The 15,641-nt window shown below is 36.4% G+C and overlaps 1 protein-coding gene across 1 annotated transcript in view; it reads left to right on the top strand.

The window, feature by feature from the left end:
- Positions 1 to 4,381: 4,381 nt before the first annotated feature.
- The window catches only part of ADAM28 (ADAM metallopeptidase domain 28), a 73,039-nt gene continuing 61,779 nt past the window's right edge, over positions 4,382 to 15,641 (top strand). The window contains exons 1-2 of the mRNA XM_044268099.1: positions 4,382 to 4,512; positions 11,577 to 11,680. Coding sequence (XP_044124034.1) covers positions 4,461 to 4,512; positions 11,577 to 11,680 — 156 coding nt within the window. The 5' untranslated portion in view covers positions 4,382 to 4,460. The remainder of the gene's footprint in view (positions 4,513 to 11,576; positions 11,681 to 15,641) is intronic.

Here is a 15,641-nt window from a genome sequence, read left to right as displayed (position 1 = left end):
AGGTAAGCAGAGAGTCTGGCAGAGAGAGAGAGAGAGAGAGAGAGGGAAGCAGGCTCCCTGCTGAGCAGAGAGCCTGATGTGGGACTCGATCCCAGGACCCTGAGATCATGACCTGAGCCGAAGGCAGCGGCTTAACCCACTGAGCCACCCAGGCGCCCCAGTCCCTCAACTAAATTTTTAACCTAGACAAACTTTAAAGATTTAGGTTACCAGAAATTTTGAAAGCTATTTAGAAACTTACCTACAAACCATTTTTATCTATTCAAACTACTGTTCCTACTGATTACTCATGAAAGCTTCATGAAACAGACAAAATCAATTATAATGTTAAGTCATTTTTGCTGACAAATTGCAATAGATACAGCAGGAATTTAACTAATAAATTCATGTAGAACAAAAGTGGATTATCTGTATTGTATTTGATGTTTGTAATTCTAAAAGGCATGCTTATTTTAACTAAACCAACAAACTTAAACTGGCTTTAATACTGAATATTTTTCACATGATCGCATGAATATGAAAAACATTTGGCTTAATTTCTGGGTTTGTTTGTTTGTTTGTTTTTAGTTTTAGAATGCTCAATTCTGACAATTGCTTGCCTTTTAACCAGTGAAATAGAGCTCTTTTATAAATTAATTAAGGCAATACCATTCAGAGGGAGAAAATATCACATACAGACAGACATAATAAAATAAAAAACCTTATAGTGAAGATTTGTATTTATCCTTGATAAGTAACCTCATGGAAGCTGTGGCTCGATTTTGAGGTACTTTTCTTAAAAGACTTCTCTATCCCTTTTTTAAAATTTTCAATCTTAGGAATGGGAATGAACTAAATAAGAGTTCCCAGAAATGTTGAAAATCCTTGGCTTGTTTTGGGGCCTCAATTTCTAGTTTTTGCAAAGATTTACAAGGTAAGGACAGTTGCTTTCAATCCCTCAAGGAATTGGGTTGCAACCCAAATAACATTATAGGTTGACCTACCCATCTGGCTCTATTTTATCCTGTCAGTGTTTTTAGATACTTCTAAAAGTATTTTTAGACACAATCAGAGTATGCATCCCACTCAGGTTGTTTAGTCTACTAGCTAGCTTTCTCAAGTTGGTTATATATATACATTTATTAGGTATTTTTTAAAAGTACCTCATTTAGGCCTTCTGAGTGTTAAAATCATCCTCGGTGTAATCTTAAAATTTTCTTTTGACTTCCTTCATCTGGGAATTACTAGGCTCTACTTGAACGGATATATTCAATCTACCAGTGCATTTATCAAAGGGAGCTTTCTCTCTCTCAATTTTTTTTCAGAGGGGGTTATCTCTTAAAATACTTCCCCAAACAGTTCCTTTTTCCTGCTGCTTGAGATAGAGGCAGAGCCCTAAAGCTGATTTGTAGCGTAATAGCCACTCACTTCTCTGAAAGGACTCCCTGCTTAAAATGTCTGGAGTGGCCACTGAGCTTGTTCAGCTAGTTGAGGTGCACAGACCCGACAAGGAGTCAAGAGGGATTCTCTTATGCACCCCTCCCATAGGTTCTCCAGCAACACAGATGAGCTGGATCAGGTGAGTGGCTGCTGCCCACTACATTACGTGCTGGGAGCTGGGGGAATTTAAAGGGGTCAGGTCAGAGGTCCCATCTGAGTCTCCAAATTTGTAACTGAACTGAAAAGATTAATTGCTTGGAGTGCATGAAATCAAACACTTCCCAAGGGAGTATTGAGAGCAAAGAACCTTTTACTACTTGTTATAAGCAAAGAGAAAGGGTGGTAGTGCTCGAAGTGCTACCTCTTACGATTCTCTCTCTCTGGCGTCTTGTAATGCACAGAACAATGGTCGAACAACTGCCGAAATAATTTGTTCCCTTTCCCTCTTCCATTTCCTTTCCCCCACCATTTCTGATAGACTATCTAATAATACATTGGACATTTTCAGGGCATCCTTGTACCCATGTACTGGTGGAAAGTGCTCAAAAAACCTCCCCAAGTCTCCCCACATGGAGGTGGCTGTCCAGCTTGGGATTTCCCCGACAGACAATGGGTTTTCCCTGGGGCAGGGCCCCTTAACCCAAGCTTGATTTTTTTTTTTTTTTTTTTTTTAATCTCCTGGCTGGCTTGCCAATTGTGAGAAGATGGAGGAGGGACACTAGAGTATCATCCAAGACAATAACACACTTGAAGATCAAAAAACAAACCAGGATACTCCATACAGTTTACACAGAGTAACTTACTGATGGGGGAATCTGTGGTGAGCAATCCAGACAGTGACCTAGCTATTCCCCATAAAGTCCATCCTTTGTCTACAGATTTTATAAAGTGAGAAGATATGCAGAAGGCATGCAGTGAGGTCAAAGAATCTGTATCCAGTTACTTGATCGCTAACACTTAATGGAGCTTGTGGTGTCATTGGGCAAAGGAGTAAGGGGGAATCAAAATTATCTCTACCAGTTATGTAAACAACTTTAGGGAAGACCAGAACAAGCCTTCCTGCATTTTCAATCAGTGCACACATTAACCTCCAAGGGATCTAGAACATGTAGCACCAAGGGAGGTCATCCCACGAACATGAACAAGATGGAGGGCCAAATATGGAGTCAATATTGTGAGCACTTGCACAGTGACAAAACCAGACATAAGATCTTTGCCCATTCCTTCAGGCTGTCTTTGCTCCAACAATACTAAAGTATTTACCATAAACTAGTATGCTATGACATAATGTCCTCACTTTTTCTCATAGTTAATTTTTCATTGACCTTATTGTTACTGTCTCCAGAAAGCTTTCCTTACCTGTCTAGGGGTAGCCTCTGACTTTCATGCCTAAATCTTTCCTCGCCCTGTGGGTAGTGTCTCGTGATATACGGGTAGCACTCACTTTGCACGTCTTCGTGGTAACTGTCCTTGCCTATCTCCCTCACCAGATTATAAGCATCTCAAAGAGAATGACTATTTTCAACTGTGATTTCAGGGTCTTACATGTAATATGTACTAGTGAATGTGCATAGAATTAATGGGGGAAATCATGTGACAATCAAAAAGTAGGTATAAGCTTTTTGTTCTCTGAAGAAGAAAAAGAAGTGGAACTTCGATTAAAAGAAAAGAAATGTGTGATATTCCTAATCTTTTGGCTGAAAGGCTCAGTAACTAGATTTAAACTTTTCCTTGTGGTTGTTAGTTGACGCTGTGGTTGTTAGTTGAAAAATCCTTTTTCTTCAAAATCACTGTATTACAAAAATATCCTTTGGAATCCATAGAATAACTAATAATTTTACTATTTAGTATTAATTTTAGTGGACCAAGAATTGGTGTTAGTCATAATCTCAGGAACTTGTATTTCATAGGAATAGTACTTGTATTTCATATATACACACACACGTGTGTGTGTATATATAATGATTTCTCAGTAGAAGTAAGACTGGATTTATAAGTCACCTATTAGAATGTGTGACTAAGAGCTCACACAATACTGAATTCAAATTCCACTCCTGCCACTTACAAGATATATGAGCTTGGGCAAACTGCTTAATCTTATTTACTATACAAAGGAAGGATAACTGAGTCTTTTGAATCCTTTATCTTTTTAAATCCTAGCATTTTAATCTACAAAATAGGAGTAAAATGGCATTTATCATACAGAAGTATCATAACAATTAATATGATAATAAGTATAAAGGATCTGGAACTTAGTAAAGCAACTCAACCTTAGCTATTTAACTCGTTACACAGTGTGATATCTGGACATATCGGCTTAGCCTCACTATGACCAATGACAGCTCCTACAGCTTTTCTGGAAATTATATCCTTTGAGACTTGAAGGCTTTCCCTAACTCCTGGTTGTTAGTAATGATACAAATGCCCTTGGGGATCTGATAAACCTTGAGCTTGTCTTGTCACACGTTCTTATTTCAGTATAGTTCAAGCTCCCTGGCTCTCCATTGTGTGAGAATAGAATACGAGATAACTGGAAAAGAATTTTATGTAATAACTGGATTGGATTAGAAATTGTTTTATTGACAGCATATGTATGTGAGGGAAGAAGAACATTTGTAACAACTTGTTGCTAACATAGCAAACACATATATAAATATTTACATATATTTATAATATACATAATAAATACACACATTTACCAAGGTTCATCAAAGTCAGTTATGTCAATCAAGGTAGCTTATTGGGCTATAGTAGTATACTGGAAACATACTACCTCTGAGTGGGGAATATGTGGAAGCAGGAAAGAGAAACAGGAGGAGGAGTCCTAAAGCCTGGAGGCGGCCAGAATTTTTGCCCACTGGTGCCATTGTCACAGGACCACAGCTCCAAGGTTGTGCAACACCTTTAGTAAACACTTCCTGAAAGCAGACAAGAATGAACCCGGGAGTTTCATTCTGTCTCACTTGAGCGGAGGCTGGGAGAGACCGAGCAGTGCTCTCGGAGCGTGAAGGACAGGTGCTGCGCCCCTGAGCTCCCCCAGTATGTGGCTGGGGCTTCTTCTGACCACCACTTTCCTCCTTTCTCCAGTTCCAGGTAAGTGTCTGATTCCTTTTCAGGTTCTGGTAAATATGTCAGTGAACTGCTTGCTTTTCATCGTCTCTCAATAGTTATTATTTTTTTTAAGCCAATTTTACTAACCAGTTGGGCTGGTTTGGATCTGTTGTTTTGCGGGGAGTGTGACTGATATAAACTCTCCACGTAAAGGAGAGGCAAGGAGACGTCTTGAATCGGTATGTCTGATCTAAGAATGCATAGAAATCAAAGGGGAAACTTCATATAATTTAATTTAAATAGTAAATATGATCTTCGAGTCAAAACGTGAAATTCCTCAAATCCCACCTTATCATTTTTAAAGCAGTAGAGATGCAGTGGATTTGACTAGCTATTGGTGCAGAAGGCTCTCAGAAGTATCTGCTGTTATTATCCGGACCAGTTTGGCTGGTCTTATTCCTTTTGGGTGTACATTTTTGTGTTTTGTCCTTCTATAACTGGTGATAATAAATATGTCAGAAATAAATAATTGACTGATTCGATAATTATAAAGCATTGTGCTATTACTTGGTTAAAACAATTTTGCTGCTAAGCTTAAGCTGATAATTTACTTCCATTTTGAATTTAAGAATTAAAACTAGAGGAATTTTACTTTTCAATAATAAATCAATTCTAGCATGTCTCTCCATTTCTGAAAAATCTACCAATTAGATTTTGGCTAGATTAGATTAGGCAACATTTCCTTAGTTTATTTCTATTTCTAGAGTTTAGTTAAGTCACCACATTAGCTTCAGTGCCGGGGAATAACAAATCTTCTCTTTGGTTTTAGAATGCTTGCCAGGACTTAGTAATGGGAGCAGATTATCAACAAGTACAAGGTTAGGGAGGGAAAGATTCTCCTCACCCTTGCACTCACTCAACACTTTGTGGATAAAAGTGATTTTCCCCACTCCTGGTTCCTGATTTGTTTTCCAGACTGATGAAATTTTTACTTAATATCAATTAAATATAGAACTGTACTAAGCATTTAAGTTATTGACTCAAAATTTCCGCTTTGTGAGTCAAACTTAATAGAAATCTTCTTTCCTTACATTCTCCAAAAGTGTTATCCCTAAAAATTCCTTGGGATCCTTTACTTAGTTGGAATATAAGAGTTGTTTGGGACCTGCTTTATCCAACAGCATAAAGATCAAGCAGGCTCTATTAACAAAATCACATAGATAACCCTGGAGTCCACCCACGTGACAGCTTTTTCAGTAAAATTAGGCTTTAAGGGGGCACCTGGGTGGCTCAGTCTGTTAAGTGTCTGCCTTTGGCTCAGATCATGATCCCAGCATTCTGCATGGGGCTCCTTGCTTGGTGGGGAGACTATTCCTCCTTTTCCCCTCCCCTTGCTTGTGCTCTTTTGTGCTCTCTCTCTCTCTGTCAAATAAATAAATAAAATCTTGGGAAAAAAAGAGTATTTGAGCTGATTTTCCCCTCTCTTTGCATTCACAATATGGCACCAAGAGGCAGCTTCCTTAGAAATCATGCCTCAAACTGTAGATCTTCAGGGGCTTAGTGGTGGGAACAGAGGTTCTGCAGTGTCTTTTGTGAGAATAGGGGTTCATATAGGCAATTATCCCTTATCTTCCACCTTGAACAGAGAGTCACCCCACTCTCTACCTTCCATCTTGTATTTTCAACTATCTTCTTGGTATTATTCTCGTTGATATTATTACCACATGGATTTATTTCCCAGTCAGAATGTAAAAAAATAAAGGAATTTGCATTTCTCTTCTTTTTTGTTTATCTGCCCCCATCATCCAAAGAAAAAAATATGCAACTCAGATCATGACTTGTGCTCAGTTTCTATATACATGAAATGAAAGAGTGAAACATAATTAGGTCAGCTGTTTGTATGTCCTTCACAATCCCCTGAGAGAAATAATTAATAGGATTTCATCATAGAAAAAAAAAACCCCAAATAGTTAAAGGGAAGTGACAGTTGTTTAAGGGAGAATATAAGGGAAATGACAAGAGAGAAAGATCTTCAAGATATTCCAGCAGGATATCTAGGGGATATAGTACTTTTTGAAATTATTCTGTTTCAAATTAGCCATCCTTTCTTTTCTTTATTAGGTGACTAGATGACCCTTAGAAGTATTTATAATTTAATCTTATTAGCCAAAATGATAGACTTAATCAGGATGTGTTTTCCCTCAATGTTTGCACTCACTTTTACAACACTAAATTTAAAAGTACCAGATAGTTTGAGGGGGGTACAAAGAAGCCCAGATCTGAGGTCAATATTGAATAAACTCTGATCCAGGTCTGAATGTCATGTGTTTAGTCTGGAAAGACACTCTCTAAAGAGTTTGGAACAGATTTGAACAAAAATGAAAATGCCAATGTTATGCATTATAGCTAAACTCCAAAACTGCCCCAAACTTATTAAAAAATAAAGTAGCAACCCACACCAGGGCCTGTTGTATTAATCTTGTCAATGCGTTCTAACTTTTTAAAAACTAATAAACAGTAAAATAATTATCTAACCCAAGCCAAAATAATAGTTTTATTTTTCTTGATCTAGTTTTTCTTGTCAGAAGTAATCCAACATGTGAGTTCTGTGGGAGAGAGAAAGCAAGTATTAACATGAATTAGTGGAAACATATTGTGTTACATCTCAGATTTGTTTAATCCCTGGATGGCAGTTAGCTGTGTTTATTCCACAGGCTTCAAAATAATTAGCCTGATGTTATTCAGCTGGGAGGAGGCTGTCTCATTTCCATCAACCTTAAGGATGAATGAACCAAACAATATTTAGGTCTGTCCATTTTTCTAAAGGCTGTCTAATTTGTTATAATTCAAGTCTCGTTCTTGCATGGGCTTTCTTGGTTTCATAAAAATTGGAGCCATTAAAAGAAATTCTATCTGTTTCTCTTAGACAATGTACTCTGTTGCAAGAGTTTGAGAAGAGCTGAAAGTCTGTTGGTTTCAACTGAAGAAAAGGAGAGGTTCCCAGAGGCTTTTAAAAAAAATACTCTGGTTCATTTGTTGATTAATTTTGTTTGTCATTGGGAAGTGCTCAGCATCAAAGAGTTGGGAATAAATTTTTCCACTAATTTACATACTTGGTTCCTTATTTAAATCAATTGGTAATTTCTGATTTCATAAAACATTAAGATTTAGATACTAACTAGAATCATGGAGATGAGTGTGTATGTATATAATTATTATTATGTTATATTATGTTAGTCAATACAGTACCTCATTAGATGAGTTGCATATTAAGAAAACCTGCAGTGGGGAGATTCAAATTAAAACAACATTGAGATATCACCTTACACCAGTTAGAATGGCCAAAATTAACAAAACGGAATTGGAGAACAGTGTGGAGATTCCTCAAGAAATTAAAAATAGAACTTCCCTACGACCCTGCCATTGCACTCCTGGGTATTTACCCCAAAGATACAGATGTCGTGAAAAGAAGGGCCATCTGACCCCAATGTTTATAGCAGCAATGGCCATGGTCACCAAACTATGGAAAGAACCAAGATGCCCTTCAACGGACGAATGGATAAGGAAGATGTGGTCCATATACACTATGGAGTATTATGCCTCCATCAGAAAGGATGAATACCCAACTTTTGTAGCAACATGGACGGGACTGGAAGAGATTATGCTGAGTGAAATAAGTCAAGCAGAGAGAGTCCATTATCATATGGTTTCACTTATATGTGGAGCATAACAAATATTATGGAGGACAAGGGGTGTTAGAGAGGAGAAGGGAGTTGGGTAAATTGGAAGGGGAGGTGAATCATGAGCGACTATGGACTCTGAAAAACAATCTGAGGGGTTTGAAGTGGCGGGGGGTGGGAGGTTGGGGTACCAGGTGGTGGGTATTCTTGAGGGCACGGATTGTGTGGAGCACTGGGTGTGGTGAAAAAATAATGAATACTGTTTTTCTGAAAATAAATAAATCAATTTAATAAAAAAAAAAAAGAAAACCTGCAGTGGTTGGATTGGCATCTTTCCCTCACCACTTCTGAATGGGAAAATTGTGTGGGCTATCATTTTTTGCTTTTATAAAAGAATCAATTATGATTAGCTATTATTTTATGACCTCAGGGTAACTTGGACTAATATTTACTCTCAGAATAGTGTGTGTATTGGATGAAACCACTTTTTATACAGGACTTTTAGAAGAGTTACTCTGGTCACAACATTGGTGAATATATGGCTTTATGAACTCTATATTAATGGGACTAATTGCATTGATTGAACACAATACACTAGACAGCATGTGGTTGCCTTATGGTATGCTTGTTTGGTACTATGGGTTTACAAGAAGCTCCAGGGAATTGTGTCAACACCATCAGTTCATTTCTTGCAAGAGTAATTTTCTTACCTTGTGACATCTTATTATTTTGAAATAAGTATAATAATTATAAACATTTCAACTCGATGTTAATAAAATGATTGATAATATCCCTCTAGATTTTTGAATTTGTTATAATTTTTTATAAAACAATGTTATTATTTTCCTTTACCAAAAACTAATTAAATAGAAAGAAAAATGCCCAGTGATTATCTCTGTAACAACAAGAAGTCATTGAGGTAACTTATGTACTTTTTGAAGTCTTGACTATGCAATAAGACTTATTTTATCACACCCACTTAAAAATTTATCCAAATGATCATCACTTCCTCAAAAAGATTATGAGGAATTCTGTATTTATTTGCATAAAATCATAGACTGCTTAAACTGTCCTTAAAGATCATTTAATCTGCTGTGTCTGTTCAAACAGTTAATAAATTAGAACCAAAGCCAAGTTTTAAGTATTCTAGGGTTGAATCCATGGTTTTAAGGTGTTTTGAAATGTTTTTAAGAGTAAATCTTGAGACACATGCATACACACACACACACACACACACACACACACAAGAATATTACTCAGTCATCAAAAAGAATGAAATCTTGCCCTTTGCAACCATATAGATGGAACTAGAGGGCATTATGCTAAGTGAAATAAGTCAATCAGAGAAAGAAAAATATATGATTGCACTCATATGTGAAATTTAAGAAACAAAACATGAACATAGGGGAAGGAAAGGAAAAATAAGATGAAAACAAAGAGGGAGACAAACGATAAAAAACTTATTTATTTGAAATAGAGAGAGCACAAGTGAGGGGAATGGCAGATAGAGAAGAAGCAGGGGCCCACCAAGCAGGGATCCTGATGTGGGGCTCAATCCCAGGACCCTGAGATCATGACATGAGTCAGAAGGCAGATGCCTAACCAGCTGTGCCAACCAGGCATCACAACCACAGAAAACTCTTATTATAGGAAACAAACTGAGGGTTGCAGAAGGGCAGGTGGGTGGTGGGATGGGGTAGAGGGTAATGGCCATTAAAGGAGGATACTTGATGGAATGAGCACTGGGTATTATATGCAACAGATTCTATCTCTGAAACTAATATACATTGTATGTTAATTAAATTGAATTTAAATGTTAAAAAAAGTAAATCTTGAGCCAGTGAAAGAGAAATTATTCCATCCCTTTAATTGTTCATTTTTGACCCAATGAGTTTTTAGCTCATTACTTTTCCTGTTCTTCGAAGTTAGAAGTAAATAGCTCTTGAGAGGTCAAGTGCATTTAGCCATCCTAAAATGATTAAAAAAAAATCACATAACTACAATTTTTTAAAAAAGATTTTGCTTTAGTTTTTAAAATAAATATTCTCTGGAACATCATTGGGATAAATGTACAAGTCATCCAAATGACTAACAAAAGAAATACTCACTTTTATTTGTGAAAAGATCAACAATAATAGCAAATTTATATTACTATAGAATTAAGGGTTGAGTAATTTAATGAGCTGGGATTATCTTTAGAGAGCACGCTAGTCAAGAAACTGAGAACTAAAGCCTTTCCAGTCCATAGTGTTAGTCAATTGCGAGTCTGGGGCCACAGTTTAGTTCCTACTGCATCTATATTCTGGGTAGACCAGTAGCCCCTTGAAAAACCAAAGAACTGGTTTATAGACATTTCCTTACCCATTACTCTTCCCAGAGCAAGGACTGATCAAGTGAGCAAATAAAAGAGAAAATAGAAAATTAAGTGTTAGCATTGGGAAAACTCTGAATTCCTCTGAAAAATAGCTTGTGGAGGGGAGCCTATGTGGCTCAGTTGGTTAAGCATCTGATTTTTTATTTTGGCTCAGAACATGATCTCAAGGTCTTGAGATGGAGCCCCGAGTTGGTCTTGTGCTGAGCATTGAATCTGCTTGGGATTCTCTCTCCTCCTCTTCCTCTGCCCCTCCTTGCTTGCTCATGTGTGCCTGCATGCTCTCTCTCTCTCTCTCTCTCAAAAAATAAAATTAAAAAAAAAATAACTTGTAACAACAATTCAAAATATAGATAGAAGTTTGGATGAGATAACTATTCAGTTCTCTTTCAATATGACTGCAGGCTCAAAAATTTTCCTTCCAGACCAGTAAAAGTGTTTTAAATTTTACTTCTCTAATTTTCATTTTTTCATGCTTTGTATGCAAAAATGAAAGTTTATCGATATTGCAAAAGCCAAGCATTCTATGGAGCTTATATTGGAGCTTTTCTTACTGTCTTAGTTTCATTCATTGCAATTGGAAAATATAAGAAAAAGTATGAGAATCAGAAATGGCATGCATTAGTTATTTCATTTTTGTAACAATGTAGTTTTCAGAGTACTTCTACACAATTATGCCGACATTGATTAGTATCTTAAATTAGTTTGGCTTTTGCCTTGCTGTACTAGATTTTTGCCTGTACTCTTTGCTATATTCCTGTATAGAGGATTCAAGGTAGCAAAGAGAGTTGAAAAAAATCCCAAAGAAATATTTTTACCAAATGGAGAAACACTTTTAGCGGGGAAATACTTGAAGATATAGGTTCAAGATTTGAAAGGTAGTGTGGACTTCTGATTTTGTCTATCTCTAAACTTAAATAATTCTCTGACGTAACTCAGTTAAACCTCTGTATATAACATTATTCATCAGAAATGCAATAAGGCTGATTATTTCCAACCATCTTGTTTATTTGTTCTTCTCTACTAAATCTTCTCTTACTTTTTTTCCCCCTCAGTAAATGCTATCAAAGAACTCCCTGGAGTAAAGAACTATGAAGTAGTTTATCCCAGAAGACTCCATCCAGTACATAAAAGAGAAGTCAAGGAGGCAGAGCAACAGGTACAGCTTTTGACTTAATGAAGATTCTTGAAAAAACATACATACATATTTTACATATGCTATACACATAGATATATAACTATAACATATATATACATATTTAATTGTAGACATTTATTTGCATTTGTTGTTTGACTTATTTTTATTAATCTTCACAATAACACAGTATTCTATTATCAGTCTCATTTTGAAGATTAGGATTCTGACAATTGAAATAAACTGCCCATGGTCACACAAAAAGTAAACTTTAATACTTTTATGGTAATTTGTGATTCTTCCAAAGAGATGAGATACAACTTATTTTATCTATTATTGATTGATCATCTGTGTGTCTATGTACACACATACAAACAAAACCATAAATATTAAAGTAGAAAACAAAATATTGTAGATGAAAATTAAGCTAGAATGAATTACTATGGTTAAACATAAAATTTACCTTTGTCTTTTCTAAAGAGAAATTTATTAAAATTTGTATGGTTCTTATTACTTAATGAAAAAACACATTCTTAGTCAAATGGTAAAAGCTGAAACACAGTGATTCATTCAGCAATTTTCTAAATACCTGCACCCAGAAGTTTTCTGCTGAGAGCCAGGAAAAATATAGATAAATGAGACATAGATAATAACTTGCAGAAATATTGTGAGATGCCACTCCCTGGGAGTACATACCCCCCACCCCTGGGTAAGGTTCCTAAAAGATTTCTTCTAAAGCAAACATTTATAATAGCAGAACCCATAGTAGACCCTGTTTATCAAAACAATTCTTCCAACAAAATGTTTCTGTTAAATTTGAATGGGATCTTTATGCATTGGATTCTTTATCAGTATGGTCCCCTTAAATGTTTTCCAGCATTCTCTTAAAAATATCAATATCAGAACACCTAGGTGGCTCAGTTGGTTAACTGTCCATCTTTGGCTCAGGTCCCAGGACCTGGGATCAAGCCCCGTGTTGGGCTCTCTGCTCAGTGGGGAGTCTGCCTCTTTCTCCCTCCTCTTTTGCCTGCCATTTCCTCTGCTTGTACGCGCACTCTCTCTCTAACAAATAAGTAAATAAAAAAATTTTTTAAATGCCAGATACATTCTGTCACTGAATATTTTGAGGAAAATTTGAATACACATGCAGTGTTTTTATCATAGGTATAAAGTGATTTCCTTCTAAAACAAATGTAAGCTTTTGAACAACTTAATTTGATGAAAAACTAATCTAGTTTTAGTACAATAGTTACTGGTAGTTACTATTCTATATAGTAGAATAGTTACTCTACTTTACTATTCTACATAGTAGAATAGTTACTGGTATCTCACAGTTTATCAATCTTAATTTTTGGAATAGTTGAGTACATAGATGTAGTTGATGCATTGTGCTTGATATTTATCCCAAACACATTATTTGTCTAGTGCACAACTCGATTAACTGGTTGTATGAGCTTTAGGTTTTCCCAATCCATAGTGGAAGGGTAAAGGACCTGAATTGAAAAGCCTTGTTTATGCTCAACATCTTAACATTGTTAATTTTCTCTGTATAAATTTAGATGTAAGTGAACTTCAAATTCTTTGTCTTTAAACTGAGATAATAATAGCCATGCTTATCTTATATGGCTATTCTGAGAAAACTTACTGAAAAGCAAAGCAGAATACAATTATTAAGTCCCTGCTCAAAATTATATTATGGCACTACCTACGTAACTCACCACACTTCACTTCTTAGGACTCACCATCTTGGCTCTTTTGCTTGATGCTATGGTTTACTAAACCATTTTGTCTTCTTTCTGCTTCTTGATACAACCTCCTTTTTAGTCAGTTTTGGTATTCTCAAGACTTTTCTTAAGAATATACTTATTGTTACCTATCTGCCCTTTAAGAATTTTTTTCCCTACATAACATGTTCTCCGTTTATGTAATGCCCAGTCCATCTTACATTCTTTGTGAAGTCAACACAGAATAGTCCATGCTTCAGGAAAGGCCAGTGTTACACCATTTGGCTCTTGATTTCCTTTTAATATTGATTGTACTATAGTGTGTGTGTGTGTGTGTGTGTGTGTGCATGTTCTGCATGTCTGTGAGTGTAAGTTTAATCTTCTTTTCTGATTTAAAATGGCCAAGCTCAATTAAAAAAAAAAGAAAAAAGTATTTTCTACGTCTTTAACATGCCTCTTCCCCTCCTTGACCCTCATCTTTCAACCCCTGTCCTATGAAAAGTATTCCATAAATGCCTTTTGGTTCAAAAAAATCCTACAAAACGTGTCAAATTTATCTTTTGAAAGAAATAAAACCATTACACCAAATTCCATAGAGATTGGAAGGAAAATATGCCTAAATGACTTGCATGCTTTAATTCCATTTTTATTTTTAGAGTTTTGTGTAATATATTTGCAAACTTCTCCTTGCTGCCTTCAGTTGTAGACAGTAGAAGGTAACGTATTAGCCATGAAGAATGGAAAGGGGGAAGCACTGAGTGATTTCAGCCATCTCACAAATATGTGTAACTCAGACATGTTTGCCATTTAGCATTCAAGAGACATTGATGTTCTCAGGGGCTACTTGATGCCTTTGAAGTACCCCACAGCAAGAATGTGATCGAACCATTAAAAGTAATTCCTGACTAAAGAAACATTCCAAAAGCATTGATTTGCTTTTCCCAGGCAGTGGTTTCCATGTTCTGGTATTTCAGAATTTCACCTCCTTACCCTGGTCACAGATGTCTAGTTTCTATTCTTATAGCTCCTGGTATAGATTCTACTGTGTGTAGAACAACCAGATTTAGCAAGTAAAAATACAGGATACTCAGTTAAATTTGAATGTCAGATAAACAATGAATGCTTTTTTTTTTTTTTAGTGTAAGTAATCTCAAATATTGTATGGGACATGCTTATATTTAGAAAATTATTCACTTTGTGTGGAATTCAGATTTAACTGATGTCCTGTATTTTATGCGACAGTCACACCATATGTCTTTTGTCACTTCCCTCTGATCATCTAGGGCTAAGCCTTTGTAGTCTCTGATTCCAGCCACCATTTTGGTTATGCATGTAAAGTCCCATGTTGCTGCATGTCTGATATTTCAGTTCTGCTCTGTCAGGGTGACTGAATTCTACCACATCACACTTGTTTCATAATCATAGGTTAGAGAAGCCAGGTCATCCTTATCTGCCACACAGCAGGCACATTCTTTTGACATAGAATCTTCTCTTTTTGTTCAGGTACAGCTTATGACCAATAAGAACACTGTCCTATAGATAGAAGCCAAGTTCTTAGAAGTTATCCTTGAGGCTTTTCAGTTGAGACTATTGGTCTTCCTTGTGCAAGAAATTGATTAGCAATTACTTGAAACATCTAGACTTTGGATTGCATGTGACTGAAGGGATCTCTGCATCCCATAGATGTTACATAGATCTAGTTTAGATTACTCACTCCTCAAGGCAGTGGAGATGTGGAGGACTTGTGTACTTATTATTAAGCAACTGTGCCCTCTACTGGTCCAGAGAACAGAAGCACTGGCTTTTTTGTCTGCTATTCCAAGAGCCTGGCCTGGTCTCATCCTTCTGACTTTACCGCACCTGGCCCAATTACTTAAGATTTGAGGGGTTTGAAGTGGCGGGGGGGTGGGAGGTTGGGGTACCAGGTGGTGGGTATTATAGAGGGCACAGCTTGCATGGAGCACTGGGTGTGGTGAAAAAATAATGAATACTGTTTTTCTGAAAATAAATAAATTGGGAGAAAAAAAAAAAGATTTGAGCTAGAATGAAATGATCCTTTGAAACATTTTCTGGAGTGGACATTCAAGGCCAGAGTAGAAACGTGAATTCCATATTCATTATCGTATTTTTAATTATATTTTATATGCATGGCACAAGGAAAACTAAGTATTTGTTGCATAAATAAGTAAATGGACAAATGGTCGAATGAATGAATTAGTACATTGTCCATAACTGCATAGGTACTACTGGACTACGTGGTC

Source organism: Neovison vison, chromosome 11, assembly GCF_020171115.1.
Source record: "Neovison vison isolate M4711 chromosome 11, ASM_NN_V1, whole genome shotgun sequence".
Taxonomy (NCBI): domain Eukaryota; kingdom Metazoa; phylum Chordata; class Mammalia; order Carnivora; family Mustelidae; genus Neogale; species Neogale vison.
Note: the sequence above shows the minus strand (reverse complement) of the source record. Positions and strands in the feature narration are given on the sequence as shown.